The sequence below is a fragment of the Grampus griseus genome (genome assembly GCF_964374135.1).
Source record: "Grampus griseus genome assembly, chromosome: 5".
In the NCBI taxonomy this organism is placed as follows: Eukaryota; Metazoa; Chordata; class Mammalia; order Artiodactyla; family Delphinidae; genus Grampus; species Grampus griseus.
Window position 1 is genome coordinate 73,823,478 of NC_138998.1, and position 13,831 is coordinate 73,837,308.

The 13,831-nt window shown below is 50.3% G+C and overlaps 1 protein-coding gene across 3 annotated transcripts in view; it reads left to right on the forward strand.

Annotated features, from left to right (window-relative positions):
* The window catches only part of ITGB5 (integrin subunit beta 5), a 111,754-nt gene that overhangs the window by 68,561 nt on the left and 29,362 nt on the right, over window positions 1-13,831 (forward strand). For all 3 annotated transcript variants that reach the window (XR_014296773.1, XM_082654816.1, XM_082654817.1), the window contains exons 9-10: window positions 3,502-3,636; window positions 12,308-12,737. Coding sequence is in view for 2 of the 3 variants with exons in the window: in XM_082654816.1 (XP_082510942.1) it covers window positions 3,502-3,636; window positions 12,308-12,737 (565 nt within the window). In the remaining variant the exon portion in view is untranslated. The remainder of the gene's footprint in view (window positions 1-3,501; window positions 3,637-12,307; window positions 12,738-13,831) is intronic.

Here is a 13,831-nt window from a genome sequence, read left to right on the forward strand (position 1 = left end):
CTTTGCTGTACAGTGGGTGCTGGTGAGAGGTTCCCTTCTAGAGCTCAGAGGTAGGGCCCTGGGTGCGTGCAAACACACACACACACATACACACACACACCACCAGCATTATGTCACCTTGACAAAGGGGGGTGGCACTCAGAGAGAAATCATGGCGGGGGGGTCCCTTTTCAGAGTGGGAAAGAAAAGAATGAGCTGGAAACCACTAGAGCTGCATGTGGAGGGTGACATCAGAGTCCTCTCTGAGCACATGTTTCTCTTTTTGTTGTTGCCATGAAGTCTGCTCCCACCCACTCCACAGCTGGCCTGACTTAATGCAGTTGCAGATGGGACCTAGCCTGAGTATTTCATAGCCTTTAAACTTCTTGACATTGTCTTCTTGTCCTAGGGTGAGGAGTAAGGAATCATGTTCAGAGGCAAATTTGGTAGGAATTAATTGAATTTCAGATAATTATCTTATGACACAAAAGTTTTCATGCATCAAAACTGCACTGGCTGTGGCTTTGATCCTCTGCTATATATCCTGTACTCCATCCATTTCATTCATTTGTTCAACAAATAAATACTGACTAACGTGTGGCAGGCATCATGCCACACGGTGGGAATAAAACAGTGAACAGAACACAGTCCTGCCCTCCAGGAGCTCATAATCTTTGAGGGGAGACTGACTCAACCAGGATACAACCTGACCATCTGCACTCTCCAAGATCAGAGCCAGTTTTCGAGTAAAGAAGGGCCCGGTCTGGTGACTACAGAGAGCACTGCCGGGAGACCCAGAAGGCCCGGTTCTGGTCCTGCCTGCCTGCCCCGGCAGCTCAGTGGCCCTGGATAAGGCCCTTTCTTTGGCCTCTGTTCCCACTTCCATAAAATGGGAGGTTTGAACTGAATAATCTCCACAGTTCCTACCCGAGACAACATGGGGATCAGGAATAATACAAACTTCAGATCTGGACACAAAACTTGGGGGTCTCACGGCCAGAGGAGAATATAGAATTCTGTTTGCATCTGTTACAGTTACTGGTTCATTGAATAGGAGTCCCGTTCCCCAGTGCGCTCTCTCCCTCCTCCAAGTTCCCCATTAATGCTTCCGGGTAGTGGCTTCAGCACGTCTTGATGGGAATGGCTGATGCTTTCTCCCAAAGTCTTGTTTGTGAGCCACGGGGCCCTCATATTTCATCAGACTGATCCCAAGTAATTTTTAAATAGCTCCGATCTACCTAGCCCTTTAATGATAAACTGTTTCGCCTCATCTTCACATTTATTTGCATTTAATATATATAATTTTTAATTTACCTTGTCTTTCAAAAATTAAGTTTCTTCCAATAAGCCTGAGCTGTCTACCATAGCTGCTGTCAAAACATCCATCCATCCATCCATCTATCCATCCATCCATCCATCCATCCATCCATCCATCCATCCATCCATCCATCCATTCATTCAGCAAAAGCTCGTGTTCAGTCTTAGAGAGAAATATGATATGGTCCTTGAAATTCACAGCTCAGTGGGGAGAACAGATTTGTGAACAGCAGGAGAGCTGTGTGTGCTGAGTGGCGCTCTCAAGCCCTCTGCCAGTGGAGGCTGGCACTAACAAGAGGAAGTGGATTTAAGAGAGAGTATTTTTAGAGTTGTAGAAGCACTTAGACAATTTGTTGCAAAGGGAGAGACTATTTCTTGCAGAGAGTGTTTTCAACAAGCTGTTAATGTGTTGGGGAAACTGCATATTTACCTAATTCAAGTTTGACACTACATGCTCAGCAGAAAAGAGAAAAAGAAAGAAAAGAAACCCCATGAGAGCAGGAAGCACTTCTGCCTGCCATTCCATCCAACGCCCTGTTCCCTGGAGTGCGCTTGAGAAGGAGGTGGGAGTCTGAAAGGCTGTCAGTTGATGTGGAGGGGGTGTCCATGTGTCTCTCGGAGTATGTGCACCCTGCTATTCTGAGTGTATTTAGTGTATAAAAAATTCTTTTTGTAAGATGTGCCCTAACTACAAGCCAGTTATTTCATTTGGCCTCTGTCTCTAAAGTACATCCTCCTTAGAGATTCTCAGTGTCAATTTTTTAAACTTGGAGACCTACAGAAGGTTGTACAGACTTTTTACAAATTAAATACACCCGAGTAGGGCTTCCCTGGTGGCTCAGTGGTTGAGAGTCTGCCTGCCGATGCAGGGGACGCGGGTTCGTGCCCCGGTCCGGGAGGATCCCACGTGCTGTGGAGCGGCTGGGCCCGTGAGCCGTGGCCGCTGAGCCTGCACATCCGGAGCCTGTGCTCCGCAACGGGAGAGGCCACAGCAGTGAGAGGCCCGCCTACCGCAAAAATAAATAAATAAAATAAATACACCCGAGTATAGAACCACCCAGGCCAAAAAGCAGAATATTACGAGCATCCAGAACCCCTGTGTCCTTTTCTGTTACTGTCCCCTGGGGGTAACCGTTAGTTGTGCCCGTCTTTGAGTTTCATATAAATAGAATCATAGACTATGTATGCCTTCGGCGTCTGGCTTCTTCTGGGCTGTGTGATATGAGATTCATCAGTGTCATGACATGTAGTCATTTCATTCATTCTTGTACTGTGTGATATTCTACATGAACACACCATAATTAAAAAAAAAAAGTCTGTTCTGTTGATAGGCATTTGGGTAGTTCCAGTTTCTAGCTATTACAGACAGCATTGCTGTGAACATTCGTACGTGTTTTCTGGTCAGTACACATCTCTGTTGGATATAATCCTAGTGTAAATTGCTTGTCTAAGGTTGACCTAAGCATTAGTAGGTACTGCCTAATGTTTTTCTCAAGGCTTGTACCAGTTCACGCTCCCACCAGCAGGGTATGAGGCACCCAGATGCTCCAACTCATTTCCAACACTTGATATTTTTAGTCTTTTATTTTTTCTAATCTGTCGGGTAATTCTGGCTTGATTTTTGCTTCATCCGTTGTCTTGAGAACATAATCCACGTATAAGGTCTTATTCTCTCAGAATGTAGTTCAGAGCTCATGAATTTGGACCTCATCTGAGGTGCCTGCTGAGCTGATGGGGAAGGAAGATAGGGAGCTGACGGAGGGCGGGGGGCGGAGAGAGAAGAGCAGCTGAGCGAAGGAACATCATCCCAGGCACGTGCAAAGGCCCAGCGTCTGGGGCGCGTACGGCAAGATTTGAGGCACTGTCCGAAGCTGAGGGTGGGGATGGGGTGATTCTGCAGAGACGAGCAGGAACAGAGCATGAGCCCTGGAAGCAGATTAGATTATCATATGGCAGGTGGGCCATTAGCAACTTCTCTGAGCTCACAGAGGGAGACCTCACACCGGGGCTAGTAAGATAGTGTGTGGGTGTGGAGAGGATGAAAGGGATGAGGGAGGGGCAGCGAACCTAGCCCACTGGATCTGGCCTTGGCTTGAGATCCCGGAGTTAAAGGAAGCCATGTGGGCATCAGAGAACCAGTGTGGAGAACATCTTGGCCGCAGCCTTTACTAATTGGTTCTGGCTTCATCTTCTCTCTCTGTTCAGAGCATCCGGTCTAAAGTGGAGCTGTCCGTCTGGGATCAGCCGGAGGATATCAATCTCTTTTTCACTGCTACCTGCCAGGACGGTGTATCTTACCCTGGTCAGAGGAAGTGTGAAGGCCTGAAGATCGGGGACACAGTAAGTTCTCACCTTCCGTTTGTTTATACTTGTTAATGTTGGTCATCATTCTTTGGCTTCTGATAACTTTCGTGACTTATTAGAGGCCTTTAGGAGTTTGTATTCTGTCTTCCAGCTCTGCATACTGGAGGACTTTCTTAAGCCTGCCCTGTGCTGTGCCTTCAAGATGCAGGTGGACTTAGTAAAAAGCTCCAGGCAGCACACAGCCTTCAGTGCGTTGTCACTTAAGGCTTCCTCAAGTTGACATTGTGCCTTTGGTGTCTTAAACCATCATTATCTTTGTTTGACAGGGATGAAATCAGTGGGAGAGTGTAGGTGGAAAGCTAAAAGACCCTGCCTTCGTTTCTAGTCTTCTACAGCTTGCTCTGTGCCTTGGGTAATCCGACTTTCACTTTTCCTTTATGTAAAGTATGAAGAAAGCCATCCACCTCTTCTGATTTGATGAGATGGAATGGATAACTCTGTTGCAATGGAGGGCATGGGTGCCTTGTCTGGGTTTAAGTGGATATAACTAAATGGTGGAGAAGCAACATTGTGTATAAAGAGGTGTATCTGTGTACCAAGCCAAGGACGTGAGGGAAGGAGGAAGATACATGGATGATGAGAACAAAGATGAAATACTGGCTTAGAGGCAGGCAGAGTGGTGATGGAGAGCCATCCTCACTTCTAGAGAGTCCTGCTGCCCGAAGCAGACTGTGAGATCCATTCCTTGCTTTATTGACACATTTTTCATTGCTCAGAAAATAGAAAGGCAAATAGAGGACTGAGGGAAAGTTCTCTTCTGTAACTAAAGAATCTGGTTGGAACCAGAAAAATTATAGGGACCTTAAAAATACATGACCGTATCTCCTGGGCTTTCATAAGCACTAATGATGGCCAAGGTGGAGATAAGCAGACATACCCCGGATTCTAGGGAAAGGGCTCCAAAAGACAGAGGTGTGGCCGCATGACTGCTTACACTGCAGCGTGGTCTTCTGGAGCTGCCTCACGTTCTGTAATTGATTCTCTCCCTCCTTCCCCTTCCCAGCTGCCCTTCGCCCATGTTACAACCCACAGGCGTACATCTCACCCATTCTAAATCTTAACAGTGGTACCTCACCCCAGCAAAGGGACCATTCAGAATGCAGTATCAAGGTTGAGAAAGTGAAGGACTCTAATGACTAGGTAACAGATCTTTTTCTAACGCAGGTTTTTTTCCAAGTTTCTTTTTGCTTTAAAAAAAAAAAAAATTGAAAGATTGGCCTAATCAAGTTTTCAAACGATGAATCATTAAAAATTTAAAATGATTATTTATGGCGTTTTGCTAAGAAGGTACTCATAGAATAAGGTGACGTTGCTGTAACAAAACTCCTATTCCCATTTTCCTATCGACCTGAATGAATTTTGGAGAGAGTGCTTTAATCTATACAAATAAAAAATAGGAGTAGAATTGATGCCATCCCCTGCCTTATTTAGCAATGAGTAATATTTTCAACGTACATGAACTGCTTGGGTGGGGAAGCCCCATCTCATTAAAGTGGCACATCCAATAAAATTTCATTGTTAATACTTGTCAAATTTTGTGATATATTTATGTTGTTTTGATCAATTGCAATGATTAATCAGTCCAGATGATGTTTTTAAAAAACACAAAAGCCTTATAGTCAGCGGCTTTAAAGAGACAGCTGTGAAAAATGGAAGGAGGCAGAACTAACCAGAAAAACTCCACGTAAGTGGACCCTGTGGATCTGTGGATGGGATGTTTGGTGCAGTGTGTCAGGAAAGCTAAAGAATGATGTGTGAGAAACACCCAAACAAGGAACCTTTTACTTGGACAAATAGGTTCAGTGGAACAGAGGCGAGGAGGAGGATGTACGGCACACACACCGGGCGCCTGGGTTTCAGGAAGTCTCTTGACAATTTCTAATGACATCCTTATGCAAAGACAGGTAACGTGGGTCGGTGATAGCACAGGTAGGCAGATGCGTAGCTGAGTAAACCTGCTTTCTAAGAGTGTTGATAACGTCATCTGGAGGAAGACTTGATGGAGGTTCCAGCTGTCTCCTGTCTACTCCCGGCTTGAGATTAACTCGAGGGAGAACTACTTATCAAAGTTGGGGAGGTCACAGAGCTGGAGAAAACAGGTTAGCTTATAAAGCAGGAAAACCAAGATTTAAGAACATTTTAAAAAATTGAGCTGGGTTGAAATCATCAGGATTAATATCTTACATTAAGTTCAGAATATTAATAGGATAGAGGGAACTTGGTTTGATAGTAGCTTTTAAGAAAAGGATCTGGTAGATTCTAATTCCCAAAGGCTCAGTGTGAATAAGCAGCGTTGCTTTAAAAAAAAAATGCCAACTGAGGCTGCATTAATGGAACCCCAGAGAAAATGGTTTCACTCTTTTTTGTGTGGGTCAGACTGCGTCTGGAGTTCTTTGTTCAGTTTTTTTTTTTTTTTTTTTTCAGAGGGCAAGTGTAAAGGAACTATCATGATGGAGGTATATAGACACCAGGAAGATCAAAGGAACTGGTGTTTGTTGCTAATAATAGCATAAAGTTGGAATTCTTTTTGAATGCAAGAAACTGAAGCCAGTTTATGCTGCCATAAGAAAAAAGGGGAAATTATTATAAGAATATTGGGTCCCTAATGGACCCAAGGGGGCAATGCAGTTAGTATTGGAAAGGACTGGAAAGTAACTGGACAAAGGGTTAGCTCCATGTTCCTCACTGGGTCCCTTGTAAGGAAGATAGTTATTCATGTTGATAGATGAGAAAAACTGAGGCACGAAGAATTCAATTAAGTGCCCAAGTAAGTAGCCAGTAAGTAGCAGCCAGTAAGTGGCAAAGTTCAAGTTCAAGGCCAGGACTTTCTGGCTCTGATGCCAGCACCCATGCCCCCTCCCCCTGGCCTCTTGCTGCCCATGCCTATGGTCCTGTTCCATCATCCCCGTTCAGACGGCTCGCCTCAGGGCAGAGCACCGTAGCAAGGGCCGGGGCCTCCAGCAGGGAACACCTCACCGCATTCTGTGTACACCCCCTGGGGCTCAGTGCTGCTGGGCGTCCCGAGATGTGGGATCACCCACAGACGGCAGTGGACTCACAGCTCTCTCCAGACCAAGTCCTCTCCCTGGTCATTGCCCTCTGACTGTGGAGGGAATGACAGAGTTACCATTTCGTGGGAATTTATTTTACTCTCCATGCTCTGCTAGGGCTTGGCTGCTGGCTTCCTCTGCTGCTTGCAGCCTCTGTCAGGGCGACATTACTTCCCCATTTTATGTGAGAAAGACTGAGTCTCCGAGGTGGGGGGCCCTGGCTGCTGGTGAACACAAGCGCCAGGAGTCAGAGCTGCAACCACTGATGCCACAGTGCGTGTTTTTTTCCTTATACCTCGTGCATTTTGAAAGTAAAAGTTTCAGAGGAGCTAAAGGTGGGATCGTCACCACTTTTGTGCGGACACTCTAGTGTACAGGTTTTGTTTTTTGCTAGGATAGGATACTTCGGAAAAATAGGAACATTGTCCAGAAGACAGGAAAGGATTTTAAGTGGCATTTTTCACAAAAGTGGAAAATCTCAGACGTATTTGGATGACTTCTAGAGCATTTGAAACGGAAGGAAGAAGGGTGCTTCTCCCACGCCCTCCACAGCAGTTCCACATGGGTGGGCCGGGGAGAGCCTCCCTTGGGGTCCCCGGGGCCATGGTCCTGTTGAGACAGCGGCCCAAAGGCAGGCCTGCCATGCTGGCTCCTTGTTTCCTCTCTCTGCCCAAGAGGCCACAGTCACATGGCCCCCGGCTCTGCCGCCAGGGCTGTGTGGGTGGAAACACACTGACACAGAGCAGTGGCCACTTGCCTGTCATAGCCGGACCCAGTGCTTCTTGTAGGCCACCGGAGGTGAGCTCTTTGAGGCCCTGGAGGCAGTGGGGGGCAGAATCCAGGGCAAAATGGAAATGTGGGGTCCTTGTTAAAAAATAAAGAATTTCAGGATGACAACAGCAGAGCATTAAACTAAGCGCGGGCCCTTCTGAGCATGGGGCTCTGTGTGACTGCACGGGCACGTGCCCACGGAGCTGGCCTGGAGGGAGAACTGGGGGGCTTCCCCTCAACCCCCTTATTGCTGAAGGAGAGATGTACTTCTGTCCCTCATCTCAGGCTGAACTTTCTCCAAAGAGCTGACAGTTGGACTTAGGTTTGCTCCTGAGCATGTGGGCACTTCCCCCTTGACATTTGTCCCGGGGACAAATCTGGTGCAGGAAATGTAGGTGCAGGAGTCAACCCCATAGGGTTGGGGGCAGTAATGAAAGCCGGGCCTGGTGCTGCGGGAGCCCCAAGGAGGAAGGGCCCCGCATCGCAGAGGGGGTGCTGCTTGAGCTGAGGCTCCGAGTTTTCCAGACATAGAAAAAGAGTGGGGAGGCCCCATTAGTGGTGAGTCCGAGAAGGTGTGAACGAGCATTGATTGCCCCGTTGCAGGTGTGAAGCAGCTGAGGCGGGGAGTGGGTTGGGAACTGAGAAGAGAGGAGCTGGGGCTGCAGAGGCGGGATTGGGCCAACTGGTAGGACACGTGCCAAGCTAAGGTGTCTGGCATTATTTGGCAGGCATGATTTCCGTTCTTTAGTGCCATGAGCTGGGAGGGCTCTGGGTAAGTCAGAAATGGCGAGGAGGGTAGGCAGGAGTAAATAGCACAGCAGAAGGGCCCGGGGGCTCACTGGAGGAGAGGGGTTAGGGAAAGCAGACAGGGTGTAACTGCCATCCGGTGCATCTCGGGGTCTGGCCTGTGGATAAGGACATGGCCCATGGGGGAGGGGGAGCCTTGGGACAGCTGGGTTCAAGGGGCATCCGGGCAGGTCTCGCCTCCGTGTAACCAGAGCTTCCTGCAGAGGTGGAGGAGGTGGGCGGGCACCGTCTCCATGGTCACTTCCAATCAGAGGCCATGGTTCTGTGACTGTCCTGTGACCTCTGGGTTAAGAGATCTATCTGTCCAGGCAAGAAGCAAGGGGAGGTGGTAGGGGGTGAGGGACAAAGGGTGTCCTCAGAGAAATACTCCTTACATGAAATCTTGCAGTCCCAAATCCAGTGATTTCTGTTTTTTTCCCCTAATTTTCCTCCCAGCATCAACCAGGGCTGACTGAGTGGGCCTGGCCACTGGGAGTCAGTTTTCTCATGAACTGGCTTTGACAAATCAGTATGCAAGTGGCTGGCTGTGCGACTGGCACTAACGCCCGGTACAAAGGACCCAGTGAGCCCCGTTGGGGGCTTCCCACAGCGTCCCGCTCTCCGGCCCCTCCCCTGGGGCTCTCCACCCCTTGCCCATGCCCAACGCTTTGTCTCAGCGAGCTCCTAGTGGACTTGGCATTTGCAGAGCGTGGGTTTGGGTGGGGGCTGGGTAGCCCCTTTGAAAGGGTGGTCAGGCCGGCAGCCCTGTGCGGGAACCAGGAGCATCCCAATGAGGTTCAAATAATAAGACTGGGCGGGAGGGAGGACTGCTGTGTCCACGACCTTCCTCTGGAATCTCCGAGTGGGAAAACGGAAAGTCTCCTGGAACTGGGGAGCCTTCCCTTTCAAGAGTCCACAGTAATCAGGGAAGAGAAGCCTCATTCCAGCTGCCTGACAGACTCTCTGGATTCTTTCCTGAGCCCTCAGGGAAGTGGACTCTGAAGGGAGGAGTAGCAGAACAGATTGACTTGCTGTTGCCGAAGTGCTTTTTATAGCATTCCTGTGCCCAGCAGGACCTGAGACGTAGTGGCTGAAATGGACCTGTTCTCTGGTTATCAGGTGGCCGGCTGCACGCTAGGCTGCATGGGGCCCGACAGCTTGGACCTCAGTTAGACCAGAGCTTTGGCTGAAGAAGGCCACGGGGACCTGCTCAGAAGCCAGGCCTTAGACTGGGCAGACAGTGTGTGAATCGTTCTGAATCCTGGGTGATCAGCTGCCGGCACTGATTCAGGGGCATCCCCAACCTTTCCACTCCCTCTCCAGCAAACACAGACATCTGCGAGGCCCAGGAGATTTAATTCCCTCTCTTGTTACTTGATCCCTTGGTGCAGGCAAGTTTTCCTGGGGGAAGGTTATGCTCACAGATGGACACTCCCCACAGTCTTGCAATAATTAAATGCCTTTGGTTCTTGGTCCAGGCTGTTCCTTTGTAATTTTTTCCACTTCTGACCCGCAGTGGCCTTTGTGGGGGGGCCGGGCTTTCCATTTAACAAGTCCAGCAAAGTTATTCCCCTGGGAGGTAGTAGGCGTCTCTCCGAGCCTCAGCGGGAGGGATGTTCATCTCTCTCCACATTCTTGATGCCCCGTGGCACCTCGGTCAGGTGCAGCCTCCCTGTCCTTCCATCTGCGGGCTCAGGTTATCCCCAGCCCAAGGCAGGAAGGTTGAAAGTTGACCAGGAGCTTCTGGTCACTACTGGGTGGGTTCCCGTCTAGTGGTCCCTCTGTGAGCCGGGCCTCTCTCTCTCTACCCAGGTCTGGACACTGGACATCTGCCTCATTCCCTATTTCTAGGAGGTGACATGCCAAGGAGAGCACAGGCCCAGCCCCACCCCTCCCCAGCTGTGTGACCAGCACTAAGCTCCCGGAGCCCACCAGCCCCGTTTTCCTTCTGGTAAATGAGGACGCCTCCTCCTAGGGCATGTAAATGAGATGCGCATGGAAATGCCCAGCACGGGGCCTAGTGCATGTAGTGTTCGACACCTGGTAACCGTTAGGCAGCTTGCAGCGCCCTGGGTGGGTCCGCACCTTTCTTCCTTACCTCGAGAGCCCAGCTGTACCTGAGGGCGTTGGAACCGGGTTGTGAACGTGCTTTTGCCAGTCTCTCCCTTTGCCGCCTCCCACCCCCGACGTGGAGGTGGGGCGTGGGCCCGTCCCACTGTCTGCAGCTGGCTTGCTTCGCCCTGCGTCCTCTGACCCTGGCTCCTGGTCATTGTCCTCAGCGCACCTGTCTGATGGTGTCTGCTGTGATACTGCTTCACTAATGCCGACTCCTGGTGTCTTGTTGCCAAGCAGACTCTCCAGGACCTAGGAAGCGGGGTCTCCTGCTCAGCCTCACGCGCTCCGGCTCCCACCCTGCGGGGGGGTGTCCCTAGATGTCACAGAGGGGAGGCCTTTTAGAATTAGTAAAGATCCCAAAGTGACAAGGATCTGTAGAACGTTTATTTTTATTTCATTTTTTTGCGGTAAGCAGGCCTCTCACTGTTGTGGCCTCTCCCGTTGCGGAACACAGGCACTGGACGCTCAGGCTCAGCGGCCATGGCTCACGGACCTAGCCGCTCCGCGGCATGTGGGATCTTCCCGGACCGGGGCACGAACCCATGTCCCCTGCATCAGCAGGCGGACTCTCAACCACTGCGCCACCAGGGAAGCCCTCTGTAGAACGTTTAGAAAAAGATATTTTGAGTGTTCTCCAGAAATACACTTTATTACCTAAAGAGTACCCAGTAAAGCAGGTTATTGATGGCTTTTTTAAAAAGTTCTATTCCAACCCAAATAATAGAGTTAACAATACCAGTAGCTAAAAGTAGTTCCTAACTTGTTCTGAGTTTCAGAATGTTCTGAGGAGCCTTTTGAAAAAGACGTCTGGGCCAGAGGCGGTGGGTCAGTTTCTGGAGTGAGACCAGGCCTCTGTCAGTTCGGGGGAGAAGGACTTCAGGATGGTGTTTGGTCAGGGCGTGCCAGCTACCTGTCTGCAGATTTCCACAGCGCCCTGCTTGGAGGGCCCTGCTGGATGACTCTCACCACATGGTGGCGGGGAGGGGAAGGTGGAATCACGCTGTACTCCCTGGGAGAATCACAGCGAGCAGCGTCCTTGCTTTCCTCACATCCCAGCCATGTGGGCTGCTAACAGGCATCTTTCCTCCATTGCCATCTGCCAGCGAGGTCCACCTTGCTGCCTGTTTCCATGGCAACCCATAAGCAGCTCGGGAGTTAGCAACACTCCTTTACATGCTTTGTTCAATAAGAAAAAGTCTGTCCATGTGTGTGGCAATGATGCTTCTTTACAACCTCTGGACCGTGGACTGATTGTGAAAGACACAGCTGTGAGGATCACGCAGAGAGAAACTGGGGCAGAGGGAGGCTCAGGTGTGTCTGTGTGGAGATAGATATGCTGGAAGGGACACAAGAGTCATCTCTCCCTTCTCCAGCAGGGGAGGAAACACCTCTGCAGAAGGGCAGGCAGTTGCCAGGGCATCTCGACCACAGCGCCCCATGAGTTCAGGGAGCCACGTCTAACCTGGCATAGAGGGAGGTGCCTGGTATATTGTTGAATATTTTGTTGACTTTCAAAATGGAGACGGGAAGAGCATAGGATAGAAGTGAAAAGGGGAGAAAGAGAACCTTGTAACCTTGAGTGAATCTTTCTACCTTCCTGTGGAAGCCCTTTTCCTCTGGGAGGTAAAAAAGATGATGAACGTTGAAGAATCAAGCATGATGCCTGTCAAATGTTGGCACGCCTGAATACGCCCTTCCTGGGTCAAGCGAAGGGGCTTGCTGTCTCCGGGGCCTCTTCCTCCTCGGGCCGTTGGAGTGGCCCTCCGTGAGTGTGGGGAGGGACTGGATTTGGCCCCAGTTCTTCACTGAGGACCTTGGAGGAACTGTGCTCAGGCCAGGCCCCTGGCTGATCAGGAGGCTGGTGCAGACAGCGGGAGGCCCAGATGCACCATGACCACCACATCCCCTCTCTTTCTCCTGCGCAGGCATCCTTTGAGGTGTCAGTGGAGGCCCGGAGCTGCCCGGGCAAACACACGCAGCCCACGTTCACCCTGCGGCCCGTGGGATTCCGGGACAGCCTGGAGGTGGGGGTCACCTACGACTGCAGGTGCAGCTGCAGCGCAGGACTGGAGCCGGACAGCGCCAGATGCAGTGGCAACGGGACTTACGTCTGCGGCCTGTGTGAGTGCAACCCCAGCTACCTGGGCACCAGGTGTGAGTGCCAGGAAGGGGAGAGCCAGAGCGGGTACCAGAACTTGTGCCGAGAAGCGGAGGGCAAGCCCCTGTGCAGCGGACGCGGGCAGTGCAGCTGCAACCAGTGCGCCTGCTTCGAGAGCGAGTTTGGGAAGATCTACGGGCCCTTCTGCGAGTGCGACAACTTCTCCTGTGCCAGGAACAAAGGAGTCCTCTGCTCAGGTAGGCACCCCGCAAGCACTTTTGCTCTGAGCCAGGCACAGGCCTGGGTGCCGTTTGGACATCCCCAAAGCATGCTTTATACTTCCTGCCACAGTCCTCCTGGGAGGAGATGAGGGCAAACCTTGGGGGTGGAACCAGTGTGTCGAATGCAAAAGCAGGAGGTGGCACTGCTACGTGATGTGGACTCTCAGAGTTGGAGGGGTCGGCTGTGGGTCATCCAGGACTTAACCACACAGCATTCCTGACACAGGTGATCAGCCTCTTCTTGATTGCCCCTGGGGACGGGGAGCTCCCTGGGGCCAGAAGAGGTTATTCCCTTGTTAGACATCCCATTCATCTCCTATGGCTGCTCTAAGAAATTACCACAGACTTAGTGGCTTAAAACAACACAAATGTATTCTATTCTAGTTCTGGATGTCAGAAGTCTGAAATGGATTGGCTAAAATCCAGGTGTCAGCAGGGCTACATTCCTTCTAGAAGCTCTAAGGGAGAATCTGTTCCCTGGCCCTTTCCAGCTTCTAGACGCCATTTGCATCCCTTGGCTTATAGCACCGTCCTCTGTTTTCGAAGCCAGCCGTGTAGCATCCTGAGCTATGTCTCTGACTCTGACCTCTGCTTTGCTCTGATGCTCCTGCCTCTTCCTTATGAGGAGCCCTGTGATTTACGTTGGACCCACGGGATAATCCAACGAGTCTCCCCATCTTAGGATCCTTGACTTAATCACATCTGCAGGGTCCCTCTTACCATGTAAAGTAACGCTGGTACAAATTCCAGGGATTAGGCCGTGCACATCTTTGAGGGCCATCGTTCTGCCTCGCATAGACATGATTTGAAAGTTTCCTTTTATATCAAACAGAAGATTGTTTCTCAGTCACTTCTGCTCAGCGGTTCACATTTTAGGCTCCCACTTCCGCATGACAAACTGTCAAACGTCTGAGAACTTCTTTATGTTTCTCTGTTCTCTTTTCTTATCCAGGCTAGACACCAGGTCTCTTCCTTCTCTGAGGCTCTATCATTTTGTTAAGTGTGCCTTTCAGAATCAGGCGTGTTATTTGTCATCTGGGTAACGAGGGCTCAGCCCCGAGTTCAGCGAA